Raw genomic sequence first — 22,205 nt, 5'->3', positions numbered from 1 at the left:
ATGAGTGTAGAAGTTTTGGACGGTCCCACCATTCGTAGCTTCGTGGAAGACGAAGAAGCGTTTGGCGAATTTATCGTAGAGCGCTTCAGCAACCTCGACAGAGACCATGATGGCCTACTTTCTTATCCAGAAATGCTGAAAGAGTTGCAGGTACGTACTACTGTTGGAGTTACATAAACTGAAGGGTGATCAGCTGAACACCCTTTGTAGAAAAACTTTTATTGTGCATGTATATAGAAAATTAATTATGCTGCCTATATAGGTCGGAATTATTTTTTATGTAGATATATATTAATAGTCTATTTGGCCATGCTTTTAAAAGACCAGAAATACTTACTTAAGAAGGCACTTATTTAGAGAAGGAAAGGTGTTGGATCAAGCTTTTGAGAAGAAAGAAATGTTTTTGAGTGTAGCAAAAGTTGAAAAAATAGCTTTTAGGCATAAGTTATTGAAAAAGTAGTTTCTCCAAAAAAAAAAAAAAAATGCTTTTGTCTTTTTTAGGACAGGATTACTATCAAAATTTCAAATTTATCAAAATAAAATTTATTTTTCGTAATTTGAAACTTAAAAGCTCTTCCAAAAATATTGGCGGAAAGACACTTCTCAAATAATATAATCATCAAACACAAACAGATACCCTCTTATATCACTTTTTTTAAAAACACTTTTAAAAAGAAGTACCTATCAAAATAAAGTTTAAAAAATAAAGGAAAACTTTTGAATCTTGTGGTTTAAAACAAGCCAAAGATATTTGTATGGTTATCAATCATCTCATTAAGCGTAAAAGATAAAGTTTAAAGTTAAATTGTTGTCAGATAAGGAAATGTGTCATTCTTTTTGGGACTGACTAAAAAGGAAAGTGTGTCATGTAAATTGGGACAGAGTGAGTATAAATCTTGGATATTCTTAACAAGATTTTTTATTTCGCCACTGGTTGCAGGGGCTGAGGATCTTCGATACTCATTTCGGTATCGACGTGAAAACGGATCCAATCGAGGTTTCACGAGTTTATACCTCAATCTTTGTTCAATTCGATCATGACTCAAACGGGACAGTGGATTTGGAGGAATTTAAACAAGAGACGAAGGAGATGATGGTGGCGATGGCTAACGGTTTGGGGTTCTTGCCAGTTCAAATGGTACTTGAGGAGGACAGTTTCTTGAAGAAAGCTGTTGATAGGGAATTGATGATAATCACTCGTGTTGCTGCTTAAACTAAATAATACGTAATTGATTAAACATGCTTTAATTTATGTTGTATCGTGTCGTATGTACATCAGTTACTTGTGTTTTTTTTTTTCTCTTTAGACTAGTGGAACATGGCCCGTGCTCAAGGCCCAACATTTTACATTTTAAAATGGTAGGTGCTTGAAAATACACAATTATAAATATTTGCAGCTATATTGATGCAAAAGTATGTCGAATAAGCACTTAAGTTTACACCGGAGAATGCTTTCATAGGTCATATACAAATTTTATATGTCCAAAACAAAATAACACTAGTAGTGTGTAAGAAAAGTTGGGGTAATTCGAGAATTAACTACCACATGCTATTGTTTTTTTTTCTAGAAGTAATAACACCAGATCTAAACAAGACATGTTAATGAATTGGCATAATACATAAACATGCCCTCAAACACTTGTTTATTCACTAAGAGCTAGGCCTGTGTTAAAAGAAAAAATGTATAGAAAGTAAGTTTAGAAAATTAATTGTGATGACATTTTGAAGAATTATAGATTATTATATGTTTTCCATAATGATAAAGTCAGACATTTTAGAAGAATTAAACTACTCTCTCATATTGTACTTCAAACATTAGACATCTATGGCATATAGTATGATTTCCATAGAGTAGAGATGACTTGTTTCCTATTTGAAAAGTTATGGGAAGCAGTTTAGAAAATTTTAATGTGATGACATTTTTTAGAAAAATTATCTCTTATTGTATTTACTAGATAAAGGATGCCAGTGCTTTAAACAGATGTGTGTCCCACATTGTTGTTTGCTTTAGTCGTTTGTTCTAGTTGTTCTTGCAAAATTGCCGCAAGCTTAAATATCGATAATCATTCTTTCTTCCGGTTATTATTGTATATCAATTTTTTTTTTGTAAATAAATGATTTTATTTAAACCAAAGTGAACTTTACAAAGCCCAACAGACATAACCTCCTGTTCTTAGAATCCAATTAGCTTAAACAGATCCATCGCAATGGATCTCCCTGATTCCCCCAGTTCAATGATAATGATTTGAATGCAATGTTCGAAATGATTAACAAAAAGAAGATCCAATGATGGACTTGTTTGATTTTGAAGGAATAATGGTTGATGTTGATCAAATTATACAAAGAACCCGAAAATCAGGAAGATAATGTAAAGCAAGATTTAGGAGAAAATTTTGAAGGGGAGCAAATATGCGGGGCTTGCAAATCCAGGCGAAAATCAATGTGCAGACATGATTGTGTGTTTCGATAACTTGTTCCATATAATGAATATGGGAGATTTGGTGGAATTTCAAGAATGTATGAGAGACAAGAAATCATAGATTGGTTGAATTTATACGAAAATGATCAAGAAAAAAGGAACTTTCTGGATAACCGAATCTATGAATCAATTTTGATTAGAGGAGATCCTATGGTGGGTGTGCTAGTGTCATTAGGCAAAATATTGCAAGATTACAAGAGAGTATTTACATATAGAAGACAGAGAAGACACTATACATCAACAAAGAGCAATGCTAGACAACCTACTTGAGCAATTCAGGTAAGTTGTTGATTATCCTTTTTTTTTTAACAATAGCTATGAAGTTTTTTGTATTCTTGTTCATGCCTTTACCCCCATTTTGCCCTTACTAGAATTTTGTCATTAATGAAAATGACACATAAATAAAGTAAACATTTAATGAAGAGAAATTATAACTTAGACATAAATAAGAGTATAGTTAGTCAAATACCCTTCCGGATAAAAAAAAGTGTCCACTTTTGTTTCAGAGTGAAGCAGGTTAAAATAATTGTGCACTGATTGTTTTTATAAAAAGGGATACTTCAAGTAAACAAAATGTCAGGCATGTGTTTGCAATACACTACTTTGGTTCTTGTTGTCAAAAACCTTATTGAAAAATATATAGATTTAAGTAAATATAATAGAACATCCTAAAAATTAGGAAAATTTCTATCGATAAAAACATAGTAACTTAAAACAAAACTGACAAACTTGGAAAAGATAATGCCTTTCAAAAAGGAATAAATTGTTTTTAATTTCACAAAATCGTAACACAAATAAAAGAGGAAAATACGTTTTCAAAGGAATCAAATTATCTTCCATTCCTAAAGTTTTACTTTTGCATATAAATTGAAAAGGAAATTTTTCAGTAAGGAATTAAATTTCCTTAATGTATAAAGTCTTTTCTAACAATTCCTAACTTAAATTCTTATAAAATAAGTATATTGATAATCGTAATCATAATCTAACCGAACGTGGTATATAACTACATATTTTGAAAAAGTAAAAAGTCAATCAACATTTCACTTTATGACCTTGTGCTTTCATCATATGCTTTTTAATTATTCACTATAGGGAAATGTTGCTCTGAATGTCTTTTATTCTCTGCTAGATTTCACATTTTCTTCTGGTAGAGAGTTGGGAAGATATGGACTAAGAAAGGACGAGTTAGAAAAGAAGACCGAGAGAGAGCTAAAGAAGAATGTTTGTGTTGTTTTCATCTTTGGTTACATGATATATGAAAGAAATAACACTACTAAAAAAAATAGGAATAGCGACGGGTAAATTCTGTAGTTAAACAGCAAAACTCGTAGCTAATTTTATTTAACAACATATTAGTAGCGACAGAGATAATTGTTATCTACGAGCGACTTAGCGACATATAGACCAAAGTTCGTAGCTAACTCAAGTTTCTTTTTGTAATGTTATATGAGTTTAAGAGAACAAAAAAAGGGTGTGTGAATGGATTAGAGTTCACATAGTTGTTGTAATATTAGTCAGCAGAGCCACCAAGATGGGTTGGCCTAGCCATTCATTGAAAGTAGGGCAAAAGTGCAAATGACCCTTGAAAATGCCCTTCAAAATGCTAGCCTAATTCAATGTCCTAGACTTCTATTGTTTTAAATAAATAGTAGTAATATATAAGATGATTTACATTTGGATGGAGAAAAGTTCTAAATGGTACGTGTGAACGAGGTTTATTAAATTTTTACTTATCTATATATAATATAAAGCTATGCATAGACAAGGTGATGTGGCACCTCTATATGGCCTCCATTCCTATTTATCTTTTTTTGTGGTTTTTTTGCATTTTTTAATTCATTTTTGTACATAATTTACTAACTTAATGGATTATAAATTTCTCATAGAATAAATATAGCAATTAATCCCACGTAGCAATAATCAAGGATGATCTTTATGACCTTTTCTCTTAATTCTATTAAATGTGCCATGTTTAAAAAAAACTGAAAAGTCCTCTCCTTAACTTTCTGAACTGGAAAAATAAAAACAACCGATTTATATATCCTCCATTAGAAAGCTCAAAAGTCATTAACCTACCATTTTACCTGCTAAATGAAATAAATGTATAAAGAACGTGGATGAATTTGGTATTTATTTGATTGAATTCAACATACAATAAATGTGATATTCATTTAGAATGTAAATGATCCACAATTTAATTGAAAAAAGAAATGAAATGTCATCAACTACTGTATATGGCATTCGGTGAGGATTAAGCCAATTCAACAAATTCCTCTACAAAGAAATATGGTCATGCCCAAATGTTTATAACTATTCTCTTCGTAATACTGCCTATGATGGTGTGAGGAAGAATATGAGGGAGGAAAGAAAACAAAAAAGGGAAGAAGGAGCGATAGCACAATAATATTCAGAATATATTAGCACCGGGTGATATGGTTCAACTTTTATGTGGTGAGATGTTATACAGTATGTACAAATTTACTGCATGTTCAAGGAAAAAGGAAACATGGCAAGAAGAAAGAAGGATACAAAATCCATGCATCATTTACTTACGGAGGTAACGGATACAATTTGATTTTGTTGACTTTTCATCTTTTATTGTACTTTTAACTTTTCTTCTTTCCAAATGAAAAACTAAAATTTAAGCTCTTTGATAAGAATGACAAAGAATTAAACAGATGAATAACACAAATAGCTATTTAGAGTTGCTATAATGTGAAAAAAAAGGTTCAGTGAATTGCGTCATTTGAATTATATTAGTAGTGCGAAAAGGATTCGTTGGAAACATTAGTATTTTGTTACCACTCGGAGTGTAAGTGGATTTCATGCTTTATTATTTTCAGCTAAATGCTTATTATATATGCATAGATATTTCTGTTCCTTTTTCATTAGAAATAATAGTAATCTCCTATTTTTTAATAGGTGCAAGTATGGATATATTCGTGCTGGCGTCTTTTTAATTCTACAATTTACATTTCATGTGATGTGGTCATTAGAAAGGTGATGTAGCATGTGTTTAGAGTCGGTTGTTGATTTTGACAGAAAAGACTATGCTCAGAGGAGCCATTTTGATTCGGTCTACAAATCATTTATCCTTGAGTAAGACACTTTTTTCTCACATGAACTTAGACCTGACAAATGTCGGATCTCGCATAAAGTAGTTGATTTAAAAGTTTTTTTTTTTTCTTTTTGTGATTTCTGGTTATACTTTGATTTTCTTTTTGGTAGATGCTTTGTAAGCATATTTGATGGAGGACAAAAGGTTGTCGAAGATATTCAAACTTCAGTAAATTCTCTTAAGTCAGACGGTTCCAACAAGGGATCTGACATTATTTAAACTACCTACATTCCATTCAATAACTAAGATGGTACGACTTGAAGCTATAAGTTCATGCACCTATGTAGTTTCTCAGATATCTAATATTATGGAAATTTTATAATATAAATAATTAGATAAACACCAATTCACCATTTTTAGCTAGAGATATGAATATGTTTTGTAGTAGCTACATTATACATTGGTTAGGACTTAAAAGTTGCTTCACAACTGAATATATTAAGACTTAAAAGTTGCTTCTCTACAAAGTTGCTTTTACTAAAACAAATGTGAACACAATTGTCTTCTCCTTCGTTGCGTAGAAGTAAGAAAACATTTTTGTTATATACTGCGCTTAGAAAACGTAAAATAGTAGTAATAAATACATAATTATAGGAGAATGAAAAGGTTTGATGTCATAAAAAGATCAAAATGATTTTTTAGTATCTAATAAATAATATTATAGTGGAAGAAGAAAAAAAGCTGAATAGCTACATTTAAAGACTTTTAGGCTCTTTGAAATAAGGTACATCCAAAAAAAAAAAAAAAATGTCCATAAATATTAAGAGTATTAATTACTTATAGTAAATGCTATTGATAATTAATAACGGTAAATATATATATATATATATATATATATATATATATATAGCTCATAATCTGGAAAGCACTCGCGGACGCGTCTTTGGTAACTGGGAACCCCTCTATTTTCTTTTTTACCAGCGCCTTTTGCGCGGCAATGAACTGAAAGGGGTGCCGCGCCTCTCGACCAAAGTCTCGCAAAAATTCCTTCTCGAATGATTCATCGATGGAATTAGGCCTAGGTGTATGAAAATTTCTTGTGATTCCACTTCGCTTGCTTGCAAGCGAAGGCATACACGCATCGATAGGGAACCCAAAGAAGATATTTATATATATATATATATATATATATATATATATATATATATATATATATATATAATAAAACAGTAAAATGTATTTAAATAAAAGCCTCCACTTTTGGTTGTTTAATTTTATTCGAAAAGTCTCTAAATACATAGCCACAAATATTTTGCACAATTTAGTCTTTAAATATACCTACTTAACTTTTCCTCTTCCACTATAGCACATTCTAATATACACCTACTTAAACATTTCCTCTTCCACTATAGTTGTTTTTATCTTTTATAGCTCGACTAAATTTTATAGAAGATTGTTTCATGATTTTTCTAATCTCTAATGTTTCATGATTTTTCTAATCTCTAATCAAGCGCGGATAAATTGACTAGTATATTAATAATGCATTTACTTATCACTTGTAACCAAAAACTTAAATTCTTCAATCCTACTTCAATTAGGAGAGACATGCATATTTTGTAACGGAAAAAGTCATTTAATTTATAATAGGTTGGGGTTAGATGAAATTTAATTACTATTATTAAATGCAGCATTTATTAAACAGTAAGTACTACTCCTATAAGTAAATATGAGAAATAACAATAGCTTCATCAAATCCAAAAATGCAAAAAACAAAAAGAGAAGCTAAAATTAAAATATGGTGAGTCTTTTTGGTACCATTAGTTCACTGCTCATATGCATTTTCCTAATATCCATTATTCCTCAAATAACTTTGGGTGATTATGATTTAGAAAGCTCCCTTCAAACAGCCCAAAATGTCGCCAAAAAGACAGCAAATGAGTTATTTTGAGATGAGTACGACGGTTATCAAACTTGTGCCACAAAAATCAACGATACGGCTTATCGTCTTGAACAGGCTATTAAGAGTTACAAAAATGGCCAATTCAAAGATTTCATCAAATATATTAATGTTACCCTAAAGCAGATAAATGAATGTATAGAATTCGACACAGAAGACCTGCTGGTTGAGAGAGGAGAAATTGATGAACTTAATGGACAGGTCAAGAAAATAAAGAAAGAAGCTTTGTCAAGATTATTTGGACCTGCAGCCCTTACCCCAGCCTAGAACGTAACGTTACGATAGTTGTTATGAATCTGGTACTTGTATCAAGATTACACTATTAGCTTCTTTGGAACTTTGGATGGTCATTATACAAATTCTCATATATTGTATCGTATTGTATTGTATTAATTATACTGTGTTGTTTTGACAAAATACATCATAAGGTCACATAACATCATTATGAAGAATAAGGTCACAATATTATAAAGAAAAAATAGTGTACGGGGTAGAGTTAGTTGGGTACGGGGTAAAATAGGATTATTAGGAGTAGTAAGTAAGGGCAAGATGAGAAGAAAAAAATTTAAAGGCGTTATCATATCAAATCGGTCGTTATTTAAAAACAAATTTGACAATATGATACAATGAAGTTTTAAACAATGATGAAAACAAACATTGTATAACGTGACAATATAATACAATAGGTAACATTAACCATCCAAACAAGTTGTAAATATGTATAAAAAATAAATTCGGACTTCACTTATTAATAAGTAATATCGCCATTCTAAAATTTAGAACCGTTGAATTTCAAATTACGAACTCCGCCTATATAGTTACTTCGCATATACAAATAATCTTTTGATTTAACTATACATAATCTTATGATATTTTGGCCTCCACGGTGAAGCAAAAAAGTTTATTATTCGAGTATATCTGCATATAAATGTTAATTAATTTCAACTTACTCTTAGTTTTGACTACAAATGTAAAAAAACAATTAAGAGAGTATTCACTTCTCTCTCCATTGATACCTAATTGTTCTATATTTTCTGCTAGTTAAAGAATAACGAATGTGTAAAAGCTTATATAATTTATTGATGATTTTGGTTAAAGAATTGAAACGGTAACACATACCCTAAAGATTCCTTTGCAATACTAATGTGTACCAGATAATGCTTTTGTAGCTTTCTTGTTTCCAAAATGACTCTTTTTGTTTAACCATACGATATTTGAAATTTACTTATCTGATATGTAAATTATTTGAATTTGAGATCTCATGTTATCACTAAGATAAGAAGGAGAATTAAAAGGTTCAAACCGACAACCTAAAGCAATGTTTGAAAACCTTATCACTATTTTTTTGCTCTATTTACATATTAAATTTTTCACTAAAGGAGATTCAAACCTATTATGGTTGTGGCTCTGTTGCCTGTTAACCGTGAAGGAGTTCATTCATCTCACCACACTCCTTGGTGATTTAATTAACAAAATTATGCTACCTAAAAGGTTAATTAGATGATCATCTCATGTTGTTTTCTTGTACTTTGGAGGATATATATAAATGCACCTTCTGATGTTTGAGTTGTTAAGATAGTTTGCTATATCAAATTGGGTATATAAGTACCACATTGGTGGAGGAAGAGTTATTTGTCTATTCACGAAATAAGGTGTCTTTCGCCGACGATAAGGTGCCTTTTTTGAAAGGGTATGATGGTTGCCTATATAAACAAAGATATATATAAATGAAAATTTGCAAGTATGCTTGAGTTGTTAAGATAGTTTTAAAGACTATATCAAATCCGCTTTAGTTTTTTTTTTCATGAGTATATAAGTACTCTCTCACATTGGTGGTGGAAGAGTTACTTTTCAAAAAATGACTCATTCCCCTCTTCCTCCCCCTCTCTCTCCACTGCCTCCTTTCTTTTTCCTTTTTTTTTTTTTTGGAGTTATTTCTTTTTTTTTGGAGTTCTATTCAATTTTAATTTTAATTTTTTTTTTAGGGAGTTCGCCAGCTCTTTTCTTCTTTTTTTTAATTTTTTTTTTATTATTTTTTTTAATTTCCCAAAAGATCTTTTAATTTTTTTTTATTTATTTTTTTTATTTCCCCTCTTTTTTAAACGATTTGATGGTATATGAGTGTATAATATTGTATGTCGGTATATAAACATATAGGGGTATAATATTGTATATGGGTGTATATGGATATATGTTATATAATATTGTATATGGGTGTATTATATTGTATAATATTGTATATATGTATACGGATAGAGTTATAATATTGTATCATATTGTATATAATCATAGATTGAATATGAATGTATATGTGATAAATATTGCACACGGGGTATATGTATAGTATATGGATATAAGGGTTATAATGTTGTATATGGGTGTATAGTATTTGTATATAGGTGTATATGAATTGTTTTATTCTTTGTTAATTAGTATTTTTCTTTCATGAGTATATGGATAATGTTGTATAATATTGTATATGAGTGTATCGAATGAATTACAAACAAAAAAAAAAATGATAATAAAAACATTTTTTAAAAAAATAAAAAAAGAGGCAACTCCAACAAAAAAAAAATAAAGAAAAAGAAATACACTCATTACTTTATAAAATTTCCGAGTTTCAGCCTCTCCGAATTTCTCAATTATAAAAAAAAAAAATAAAAAAGAAGTCAACATCCGCATTGATGAGTTGTGTTGTCTCTTACGAAAAGATTTTATTAGGTAGTAATAAATTGATAGTCTTCCATTGCTATAAACAAAAGACATCGATCTCTCTGTTCCAATTTAAATATCTTATTTTTAAGTACGGAATTTAAGAAATAACGAGAGGTTTTTGAATCTTGTGGTCCTAAATAAAGATGTATGTAATGTATTTAAATAAAAGACTAAATATGTGTACTTATTTTAAAAATGTCACTTAAATCAAAAATATTACCTATAATATGTTGTACTTTGATTTGCATGTAGTTTAAATTATTTGACATACTTAACAATTAAAAGAGATACTTTTTTTTTCAAATTTCAAACCAAAAATTGCAAAACCTATAAACCAAACAACACTTAAATTAAACTTCATAAATATTAACCTAATGTATTTAGTTCTTGTTACGACTATCTAAAATGTGAGATGAGAAATGACATTGCACAAAAATAATCAAAGAAAAAAGTAACCAAAATTGCATAAAATAAAATTCTAATCTAAAAGTACTTAGTCATTGCTATAATAAATACGGCTATGTATAATGCATATAGAAAACGATCATAATCTAAAAGTGCTAAGTCATGCTAAAATAAGTACGGCTAATAAGTATTAATTATATGACTAAATATTAAAAAAAAAAAAAATTAAGTTATGTATTTTCACACTTATATAAGAAAATATAAATCTAAGAATTCTAGTTTTAGATATCTTTTGTTAGCATTACTATTGATTTGATTTTTGTTGAGGAGTTACTAACATGACAAACATTTAGATAAATGCAAAAATCCATTGAAATAATATGTTAAAAAAAGATATGAAAAAGTTTTAAGAAATATTTATAAATTACATTATTAATAAATATTCTTATGTACAAAAATTTTTTAATTTTTCTACTTTACTAGTTTGGTTGACTTACATTTAAAATCAAATCAAACCAATGATGGTGGGGTTTTTCTTTTTAAAACCATACTACAAACAAACCACTCAAAATTGGTAGTTTCCTTTTATTTGTACACCCCTAGTCACAATATTTGTGATTATAAAACTTCTGAGTATTGTTATTTTAAATATGTCATAATATTTATTTGGTGTTGTCATGATTTCTCAACTATATAAGAAAATATAAAAAGAAAGTCGACATCCGCGTTGATGGTGGAGACATGTAGATAAATTTACAGTCTTTTCACTATAAAGTGTTCAATCCGACACGGAAAAAAAAAAACTACTGTTTTTACAAGGTTAAAATTATTTTTTATGTATATATAATAGATGTTGAACCCCTTAGGCTTCTTCCTATGTCTACTTTTGTATATTTTGAATCCCCTCACCCGCTCGTAAATGTTAAACTACAACTCTCTTCTATTTTTGAAACGTAGCCGTAATAAACTCATTACAAATATTACTGATTTTTTTTATTTTTTTACAAGTCACAAAATAACTATTTTTGCTCAACAAAGACAATAACTTATAAATCGCTATAATGACATCATAGTTTAGAAAAACACAATTCAAGTATAAAATACAACTCTCCTCGATGAGCTTCCATTTTTGAAACGTATCTATAATACACTCATTGAAAATATTATTAAATAATTTTTTTTATGCAAGTCATAAAACAACCACTCATAAGCTCATCAAAGACAATAACTTATTTTTTGCACCAATATGAATTTGAATGTTGGTTTACAGAAATTTTATTTTTGGGTAGGCTTCAAATGATCAAGACGTTATATTATCTAAACAATGCTAATTTTTTATTTTTAAAAGTTTAAGAATTTGACGTATTTGAACACTCGACCTCAATAGTAAAACTAAAGGCCTACGTCAAACTTGGAAAGCATTTAAATTCTCATTTTTTTTATAAATAACATATCTTTTGGTTCCATTATTTATGTATATATAAATAAAAAATATTTTCGACCAAGCGGTCACCGCTTGGCGTCATGTGCAACTAGTCACGATCTACACAAAAAGGAAAATCAATTAGCAATTGAAATTTAAAGACAACTAAATTTATCAATTTTTAATACTTATGAATGATAAGCGATGTAATCACCATACATATTTTAAATTTACAAGTATATTGTTTTTTCTTAAGACCTCTCTAACATAAAATACAAAAAATTAATTGTTTGTGTACTTCTTGACTTTGATGATCATTCTTCGATTCCAAAATTTGAATAGCCTTCTTTGCTATTTCCTTTTCTATCTCTCCAAATATCGATGTTAGGCGCAGCATCGATGCCAACATACAAACGAGGAAAACCTCACTATAGAAGGCAAAAAAAAAAAGTCCGACAATTGTCACACACGTAAATCCAAATGCGAGATCACAACTCAACACGGGGCTCACGAGACACATTCCTCCCCTGGACAGCGTAAAGGCGAAACAAACTTGGCCAACAAATGCATTATAAATCTCAGCTACTTCTTTATGAAATTGTGAAATAGTGAGCTGTAGAGTATTCATCTCCTTTTCCAAAACAAACAAATTATGCACGTTAGGCAGGAGGACTAAGGTAATCTGGAGAAATATTCATACAAAATCACAAACACAAGTAAACAACCATATAAAGAGGAAAAAAAAGGTACTTTTAATAAGCCTATACGTTTTTTCATACTTTTGTTTATAGTGTATATCCTTAACAACATAAAGTCTTTAATTTCACTTAATAAAATTATTGCTATCATTTATATTAGTAAGTATTAATTTAAGTTAATAAGATGTTAACCATGCGTTAGCAATACAATCTGTAGGATATTGTTGTATAAAATTTATTTACTAATATGAAGATATGAGTAGGCTAATGCAAAATTCTAAAATATTTTTACAATCAAAGTAAACAGTTTTTCTTTTTATTGTTTACTTTTTTTTTATATATATATATTTCTACAAACTACAATATTGTTTAAGCAAAGCTCAAATCATGAAATTGACACTTAATTAAAAAATTGGGAGCCTTAATTTTTTAGAGGCCTGTGTGAAGACTTCACTAGTCTTTCCCCTTGAGCCATTTGAACAAATGATAAGTCACTATAACGATAACGTAATTTAGAAAAATACAATAAGCGAGCCAGGACCACCTATGCCGAGGGTGTTCATCCGAACCCCTAAAAACTAGTTTTTACAAAGTTAAAATTATTTTTTATGTATATATAATAGATGTTGAACTCCCGGCTTCTTCGTATGTTTACTTTTTTTATATTTTGAACCCCTCGGCGGTAAATTCAGCTCATTCCTTGGCCACCGATTAACTACAATGCGATGTGAAATCATGGTTTGAAATCAGCATTTGGACATGCGATTTCATCTCATGGTTTCAAATTATGGGATGAAATTCCAAATCATCCAAAAAGGCATGAGTTGGGATTTCAAACCATGTCCAAATGGCACCTTATAGTCACAAGAATTCAAAATACACAAATTATCCTACTTTACGAGTTTGGTTCACTCCCATATAAAATAAGATTTACTAGTGCATTGTGGAAACTAGCAACTCAAAATTGGTAGTCTTCCCTTCAAACTATTAACATAAAACTATTTAGGATCTTCGAAGCTTCTTTTACCATCCTATAAATAGAATCATGAAGCATGAGTCTTCTCCATATCAGCACAAGACAACAAACAACTCATTATATTCATTGTGTTTCAACCTATAAATTAACTCCACAAAAATATGAGTGTAGAGGTTTTGGACGGTGCCACAATCCTTAGATTCGTCGAAGATGAAGAAGTATTTGGCAAATTCATCGCGGAGCGCTTCAACAACCTCGATAAAGACCATGATGGCATACTTTCTTATCCGGAAATGCTGAAAGAGCTGCAGGTACATAGTACTGGTGGAGCTATATAGATTGAAGAATGATCAGTGAAACATCCTTAGTCGTAAGATTATGCTATATATATAAAAAATTATATGATATATAGAGGTCAAAAAATAACTTTTTGTAAATATATATATAAAGTTTACGCGTCCATAAAATTTATTTTACTTTTTGTTAGAAAAAAGAATAGAACAACATTCAGTTCTATGTTGGACTGGTGTCTTCAAATTCTTTTGAAGATGAGTTTAAGTTTGAAAAAGTTACTTTGACCAGTTTTTCAAGTTAACTCTCTTCCGCTCCAAAATTTCAAAGAATTTTCAAGTTAAATGTATGTTTAAACATAACTCGATTTTCAAATACACTTTTTAACTTCTTTCTAAATACTACTCCTATTTTCTTTCTTTCAATATACATATTTTTTATGTTCAAACGCCTATTAAATTACAATCTTACTAAGATTCTTTTTGTTTCGCCATCACTGGTTGCAGGGACTAAGGGTATTCATATAAATCTTATATATATGAATAGTTATTTATAAATATGAGTTTTATTTCGTATACTTCTGTAAAAGTCCCAAAATAAGAACATAGAATAGTAGTGCCCAACGAACTTCAGAAGGACCAGATACTTGAGTTTGTAGAAATTTCATAGGGAGCTTGTTTTGAGACCATCATTTAAAATATGTGGTACCTGAAGTTAGGTTTGACAAAACCAAACTTCAAACATAGTGTCTGAGTTACATATAACTGAAGTTTAATCATATTTTACGGAAGTTCAGCTAAAAATGATTGGATTAAAGTTATTCTTGCTGCACTTTGGCCATTTCTGTCCAAAGTTAGACTTTGTTAACCCTGAATTCAGACACCGAATGTAAAGTTGTCCCGAAAGAGGTACACATGCAAAAATTTAAAGCGGACACAAACTATGCACTTTACTCCTTGAGTTCGAATCATCCCACAACAGAGTAGTAATGGTTCTTTATAATATCCCCTGGTTTTGAAAAATTAGTTCAGTCCAAAAATAATACTACTAGATGATTATTTTTGAGTTTTTGACTATTAAAAAAAGTGGGGAACTGCGTCTGCCGGGAGTCGAACCCGGGTCTATTGCTTGGAAGGCAATTATCCTAACCGTTGGACTACAAACGCTTTGATGACACTTGTTTATTAGGAGTCAATATAGAGTAATAAAACGAGAGTAAGAAGAAAATGTTCGTTCAATATCTCAGCTACTAAAGACGTTTGACTAGTCACTCCTCCGGCTCAGAGTGGATTCTAGGGGAAAGGTGGAGTTTCACCTTATCAATTCATCATCAAAAGAACTTGAAAGCCAACTTTCAGAGGCAGATTCAAGATTTAAAGTTTATGGGTTCCTACAACAATTTTAAGTTAATATATGATAATAACTGAGTTTACATTCAAACATTTATAAGTATTTAGTGAATATTTTAATACATATGTAAGATTTGAGCAAAAGCTATTGGATTCTTGTAAACCGGCACCCGATAAGCTGGATCCGGCCCTGGCCAAAGCACTAGCATTGGCTGGAGCACAAAAGGTGAAGTAGAATAGCACTTCCATGGGCTGATGGGCATCAAATGAGTCAAGAACAAATGCCAAAAGAACTCCTCTAGTTGAAGATCTTGTCTTTAATTATAGTCTTCTGTGTGAAATTTATCAATTTGCTTATATAGTCCTTTTCTGTTTTTCTTTTTAATAAAAGAAATTCTATTATATTGGAAGTTTGTAAGCTACCTAAGCATTTCTCATACCGTACTTCTTAAAGGAAAACGTATATGTGAGTACCATGCTAGTGGAGATAGTTATTAAGAGTTGACACAGAACAGAAGGCAAGTTTGACTTTTAGTTCAGTTAAATGATGTCTTTTAAGGTCATGTCTGTTCGTTAAGAAAACTATCTTAACATATACCCAAAAGGTTTTATAAATATTAAATACCTGTCTTTTGCCTCCTAAGTACAACATATTTGTCTAACACTGATTACTTCTCTTCTCAAAAGATTCACATTGTCATTCTTGTGGAAATATCAAATTTGCTAAAACTTAAATTCCGTTGGCTTTGTAAACATCTTGAAGGAGCTTAAATTCCTCTACGACAGAGATCTCTTTAAAAAGCCGGTGTTATCTGATTGCCCCAAAATCTATTTTTCCCCAACATATCATTGGTACTTAAAACAGAAGATATTGGCCAATGTTTATGCAACTATTAAATCTAATTCCTATATCAAAGCTAGAGATCTTGGATCACTTCTCAAAACTAGAGGAGGTGAAAGGTAATTTTTGATACATGAACCATAGATTCAACCCAAATAAAGAAATGGAGTTGCAAAATAAACAGGAGTAAACGCAATCAAAGTCATTTTCACAAGCCAATTAATAAGAATTTGTGAGGGTAAGTAGTGAGGATTTCTTCTTGGACTGATTCATAAAATCAAAGAGCATGAAGTCATACAACTATCCCACTGAAGATAAAAGAGATATTGGATAAAAGTAAAAAAGACTTGTCATCTGTACATTTTATGGGTATTTCCATCAACAAAAACAAGAGTCAGGAGCCAGTTAAAACATCCATGAACTAATCAAAGAAATAGCAGCTTTACAGTTCAGACGGTAAACTTTTCAAATATTAATTCCCAAGCTCGAGGAACCCAAATGTATTTTCGCCGCTGTATGTCATGTAAAGGAATCCATCTTCATCCTTGTTTTCCTCGTAAATTGAAGACATCAGAGCAGCTGCAATGGGGGAAGAAGATATATCAGGACAAACGTCTCAGACAAATATTGAGACCTTAGTGACACGTATAGCTTGTTTAGTCAAAGCTTCTGGATGGGTTGCTTATTTTAGAGAGTTAGAGGTGTTTAGTAGTAGCAAAGTTGTTTTTAGCAGCTAAAAAAGTAAATTTTCCCCCGAAGCACCTAGTAACTTTGGCCAAGCACAAGTTACTGGTATAATATTAGTAAAAGTATTTTTAAAATTGATTAGCCAAAAGCTAACGGCTACACTTTCCAAAATAAGCAAATTTTGGTAGCTTGGCCAAACAGGCTAATAATCTACTTACCAGTTGGAGGAAGAATGTTTTTGACAAAGACAAATATGGCCTTCTCAGCACTGAGACTGATCCTCTTTCGAACCACATAAACAAATTGGCCAACAGTCAAATCAGCTGGGACGAGGTACCTACATTACAATGTAAGATAAATAAATAAACAAACAATACTAAAGCAGCTATAGTCCTATTGGATCTACTTATATGTAGGAACAATAGTCGATGCAATCATGTCATATGAGACTAATTCTGTCAACGTGTTGAAGCTTATTGCAGAAATATCATGACACTGAAGCATTGAGATATAGAGTCAGGAAAAGATAGTATCTACGGAAAAGAAACCTCATATTGGGACCATGAACACTAGAAATTACTTTAAAGAACATACTTAAACTTTGATTTTAACAGAGAAGCATATGATTTATAATATCAACCTTAATGGCAACAAACTCTGTTAAATTGGTACTACAAAAACATGCATGCCAATAAACGCAGAAAACTGCAGCATTCACAAGATATGTCTCTCAAATTTGTGTCCAGCACAACCGCAATCCACCCATCATAATGATAACTCATAATCTTAATTCAACCATGACAAACTACATTAGAATATCATATATTATTAACTTTCCTGGCAACAAAAAACTCTGATTTTATAATCAATTCCTGGACACAAATTCTGCCATATTTTGTTATTACAAGCGGCAATCACACGATATATCTCCCTAAGTTACCATGTTAATATCCACACATCCAAACACTCATCAGTCGAGTCAGGGGGTGGGGGTAGGGTGGGAAGGAATAGTAAACTACAAGCAAATTGCATGCAAAAACCAATATATAGTTGGTTTTGAACATAAAAACGATGTTACAAATGTATCAAAACTGAGCACTTGATTCTCAACAACCATCATAATGGAAAGGCGCAGAAGTAACTTACTTCTTCTTATCAATGTCTGAGATATCACTCTTTTCTGCTCTCTCAACAATCACCTGGATAGGAACGAGAACAATGAGGAATAAGAACACTGAAATATAAGTGAAGAGCAAGACCTTTAACAACAGATTTCATACCGGAATTCTTTCAGGATACTTCTCCCTGATGCGAGAAGATTCTGCTTGCCTTCTCTCTATTAAAAGAGAATAAAATTTTGAAAACATCAGCAAAATTACACAATAAAATCATCCTTTTTTGTCTCATTCCCGGACTTTTTTAAGGAAGAGGGGCACTGGAAAAGTTATCAACTCAATTAAATAAGGATATGCTCGGAAGACCAAGAAAAATACATCATAAGAACAGGTAACAGACCTGATCTCTAGAAACTATATGGAAAGAAAAGCATCACAGGAACATGTACATACGGAATACGAGAATTTCCACCTTGTCGAAGATCTAGTAGTGCTACCCGAAGACTTAAATGAATAGCCATTGCTGTTAAGAACAACCGAGATCTGGTGTTCTCTCTACGCAGGTAGAACCCTACTCCTATTACCAAGGTCTTCCGAGTCATTGTACAAATATTGCCGTCTAAGGCTAATTAGAGACTTTCTAAATGCCACACATATCTCAACTATAATTTGCTTTTATTGTGTTACATTTTTAGCTAAATCTGCAAAAATGCCGTGAAAGTTTAGTAATTTAAAGAAACGGAGAAGAAATGTAAAGACATCAAGTATGAGGTAAGTACTACAAAGGAACAATTATGACACAATCCCAAAATAATTGGTTTTGGCTAAAACATTATCTATATTCATTCCGCTCCATTTGGTTTATTAAGACAAACTAGATGTTCTCTAAAACAAGTTGTTCTTTAATCCCAGACTGGCAAACAAATATCTAACCAAACTAAAAAGACTTAGAGCAAACACCACATTTGTTGTAAATGTACCAACAACGATGAAATAAGTCTTTTTTTCTGGAAAGGCGATGAAATAAGTCTTAATTCTAATTAGTCTTAACCAAACTATGTTTTTTCCTCTTCGGTGTAGATATCCACATGCAAAACAAACAAAGAAGCAGTCAGGCACATTTTTTATGACAAGGGAACCCGCAGCCGCTACTCTTCGGGTGCTCACAAGGTAAACCCCGCTCCTATGCAATAGGCGCGCAAACCACATAGGAGATATAACCCGCACTAGTCAAACCCGTGCAACGAGCTCGACCCAAAAGGCAAATCCCCTGCTGTCGTAGGCAGGGGGTTTCGAACCTGAGAACTCCATTATGGAAGCCCCATGCTCAACCAGCTGAACCACCCTTGCGGGTAGTCAGGCAAAATATTAGTGCCCCACTAATGGAATAAAGTTCAGATATTCAACAAATAGATATTATTGCAAGCAGGGGTTTAGATAGAAAACATTTCAAGAACAAATCCTAGAAGCATCTCAACGTTCATAATGCAAAGGCAGAGAAGAACATACAGACGCTAATTTAATGCATATAGAGCTGCTTCAGAATTCATGGACCAGATATATTCATAGGTTCAGGAGACACAACTCATAACTTCATTGACATCTGGTTGTTGCCTTTCCAAATATTTAGCTTGAAGGTGCTTTCACAAAAAAAAATCCTAACTTACTCTTCATTATGTATCCATCGATGCTCTTTTTCTTCACAAGGATACTTCTAAAATCAGGTAATCCAGATGTGCTTTTCGACAACACATACACACTTGCCCTTAAAAAAGCATCTAAAAATATCCAAATAGATACTACTTTACTAGGAGACTACAACACATTCACATCACTAGACTGCCCATATCCTAGGACCTGCCAACATATGCGGATATGGTATTTGGAGGTGCAGGCACACTCAAAACACACACATATATGTATACAACGGCGGGACCTAACGAAGCACTATAATTTTATATATCAAAATTATTAGTAGTATAATACAAATAGATTGATTGAGCACCCTTATGTGATTAGTGACAATGCTAGATCAAAAATCCTGGCTCTAAGTATACACATATATACATACACCTACTTGTAATATCAAAACAATCAACATATACAAAAGCCAAATATGAAACATACCCAAAGGGTGTTCAATCTTGAAAGAACTCTTAGCCATTGCAATACTCAAACTTTGATCTCTTTCTGCAAATTTCAGACATCTAAAAAACATCACAATCACACCAAAATAATTAAAAACATAGAAACTCATACACATACACATACATACATATATATATATACACACACACACACACTTATATAAGCAGCAAAACAGCAATTCACGCAAAAGGGTATCTTTCAAAACAAATTGGAACTTTTTTCACATCAAAATCAAGAACCGATAATTATGAACAAAATCATCAAGAACCGATGATTACCAACTTTATTCAACAGAGAACAAAATTAGGTTTTTTTGATACGTACACGTAAAGGAATGATTTTGTTTCAACTACGAATTTTAATGCAATTATTTATAGGGATAATGGAGTTGCATTTTTGGTCCCTCGGTTATTCATAAATTATAAATTTGGTCCTTGTAATATTTAATTAAGCACATTTAACCTTTTTTTCTTCATTTTTTTGTTTTGTTATTTTTTGTAACCTTCAATTAATTAAATTAAAAAGTGTGTTTTTAGCCTTGAATTATATTACCGTCAAATATGGAGTAACAATATATTTAATAAAATAAATGGGTAATTAAGTAGGCGTTTCGCCATAGAAACTAAAATATTTTTCACTCTTTTGGGAATTTTTGAAGTTGGAGTTGTGTTTTGTTATAATTTTTGCAAAAGACTACATCATTTGTTTGTTTGAGTGTTCTGAAAGTGAAAATAATGTTTTAGCTGGTTTTTCAAATTTCGAATAAATTAAAATAAATTCGTAAAAGTGAATAATTCTCATGGCCGAATGGGTCCTAAGTGATAGAACGACTAATAATTGTGAAAAAAATTATGAATATCTACAGGCAAAGGGATCAAAAGCGTATACTTTAATTAATTGAAGGTTAAACATACTTAGTCAGATATCACAAGAATCAAACTTAGAATTAATCAATAATTCAAGGACCAAAGATACTATTAAACCTTATTTATAGGGCTCAGTGAGACCTTAAACGACGTCGTAGAGATATCTTAAAAGGTGGAACGACAATGTTTGATTTGCGTGCAGTGGCGGTTGCGTATCTGATGGACCAAACCGATTTGATTTAGCATTCCTTCATTAAAATGTCCAAGGAAAGAATCTATTTTAGTCTATTTTAATGAATTCCTTAGTCAATTAAAAAAAGGAGAAAAAGAAGAGTTGAATTTAAAGGCAAATAATGCTGAATAAAGAACTACTCCACTTTTTTGAAAAAAAGTTATTAAAATGGACTTTTACTCATTAATAAAATACACCTCCGTCTCAATTCAAGTGTCTTAATTTGACTGAACACGGAATTTAAGAAATAAAATGAGACTTTTGAATCTTATGTTCTTAAAAAAATGTGTATAGTCTTTTAAATCTTGTGGTCTGAAGCTTACCATGTATAATGTTGAAATTGAAAAACTTGCTAAAAAGGAAAGAAACATTTTTTTGGGACATATAAAAAATGAAAGTGAGACACTTAAATTAAGACGGAGGGAGTAATTTATAATCACATGAACGTCTATGATTTCTTTTAGACCAAAGATTTTAGAAAATTTTCTTTTTCACTTAAATTTCATGTCAAATGCTATTACATAAATTGAAACGAATAAAGTAGTTTTCACACTGTTTTTTAGAATCAATTTTTTGGTCAATCAAAAACATATAGGTTAGTGTCATGAACTGGGGCGGAGGGAGGAAGGGTCGAGGGGGTTCATTTGAACCCGTTCCATGGAAAATTAAAGTGTTTATATATGGTTAGAATTATTTTTTATTTATATACATTAAACGTTAAACCCCCTTTGACTTATTCCTGTATTTACTTTTTCATATTTTGAACCCCCATAGTGAAAATCTGGCTTCTCCACTGATCATAAATGGTGTTTTTTTTGTTTACCACCCATTGTCTGATAATCGTATTGCGACCCAAAATAATCCAGATTTCCACAACGTAAGACCCATTTAAGAGGGGTGGGGGGAGGGGAGCTAATTTTTTTCATACCCATCTGATTAAAGGTGGAGGAATCCTACCCATCACA

General features: G+C 31.2%; 2 protein-coding genes and 1 non-coding gene across 3 annotated transcripts; 1 reads left to right on the top strand and 2 right to left on the bottom strand.

The window, feature by feature from the left end:
- On the top strand, nucleotides 1–1,213 carry LOC132038196 (uncharacterized). The gene is made up of 2 exons (XM_059428905.1): nucleotides 1–150; nucleotides 941–1,213. Exons 1-2 carry the CDS (start codon nucleotides 1–3, stop codon nucleotides 1,211–1,213), a joined length of 423 nt encoding a protein of 140 aa, XP_059284888.1.
- A 13,883-nt stretch (nucleotides 1,214–15,096) lies between these two features.
- On the bottom strand, nucleotides 15,097–15,168 carry TRNAG-UCC (transfer RNA glycine (anticodon UCC)). Its single transcript has one exon. It is a non-coding gene; the product is annotated as a tRNA-Gly (tRNA).
- A 1,333-nt stretch (nucleotides 15,169–16,501) lies between these two features.
- Nucleotides 16,502–20,240, bottom strand: LOC132037118 (autophagy-related protein 8C-like). The gene is made up of 5 exons (XM_059427579.1): nucleotides 20,122–20,240; nucleotides 18,160–18,215; nucleotides 18,026–18,078; nucleotides 17,098–17,216; nucleotides 16,502–16,771 (listed from the first exon to the last, which is right to left on the bottom strand). Exons 1-5 carry the CDS (start codon nucleotides 20,210–20,212, stop codon nucleotides 16,665–16,667), a joined length of 426 nt encoding a protein of 141 aa, XP_059283562.1. The 5' UTR covers nucleotides 20,213–20,240; the 3' UTR covers nucleotides 16,502–16,664.
- Nucleotides 20,241–22,205: the final 1,965 nt, after the last annotated feature.

Source organism: Lycium ferocissimum, chromosome 11, assembly GCF_029784015.1.
Source record: "Lycium ferocissimum isolate CSIRO_LF1 chromosome 11, AGI_CSIRO_Lferr_CH_V1, whole genome shotgun sequence".
Classification (NCBI taxonomy): Eukaryota; Viridiplantae; Streptophyta; class Magnoliopsida; order Solanales; family Solanaceae; genus Lycium; species Lycium ferocissimum.
This window is presented reverse-complemented; position numbering and strand designations above follow the sequence as displayed.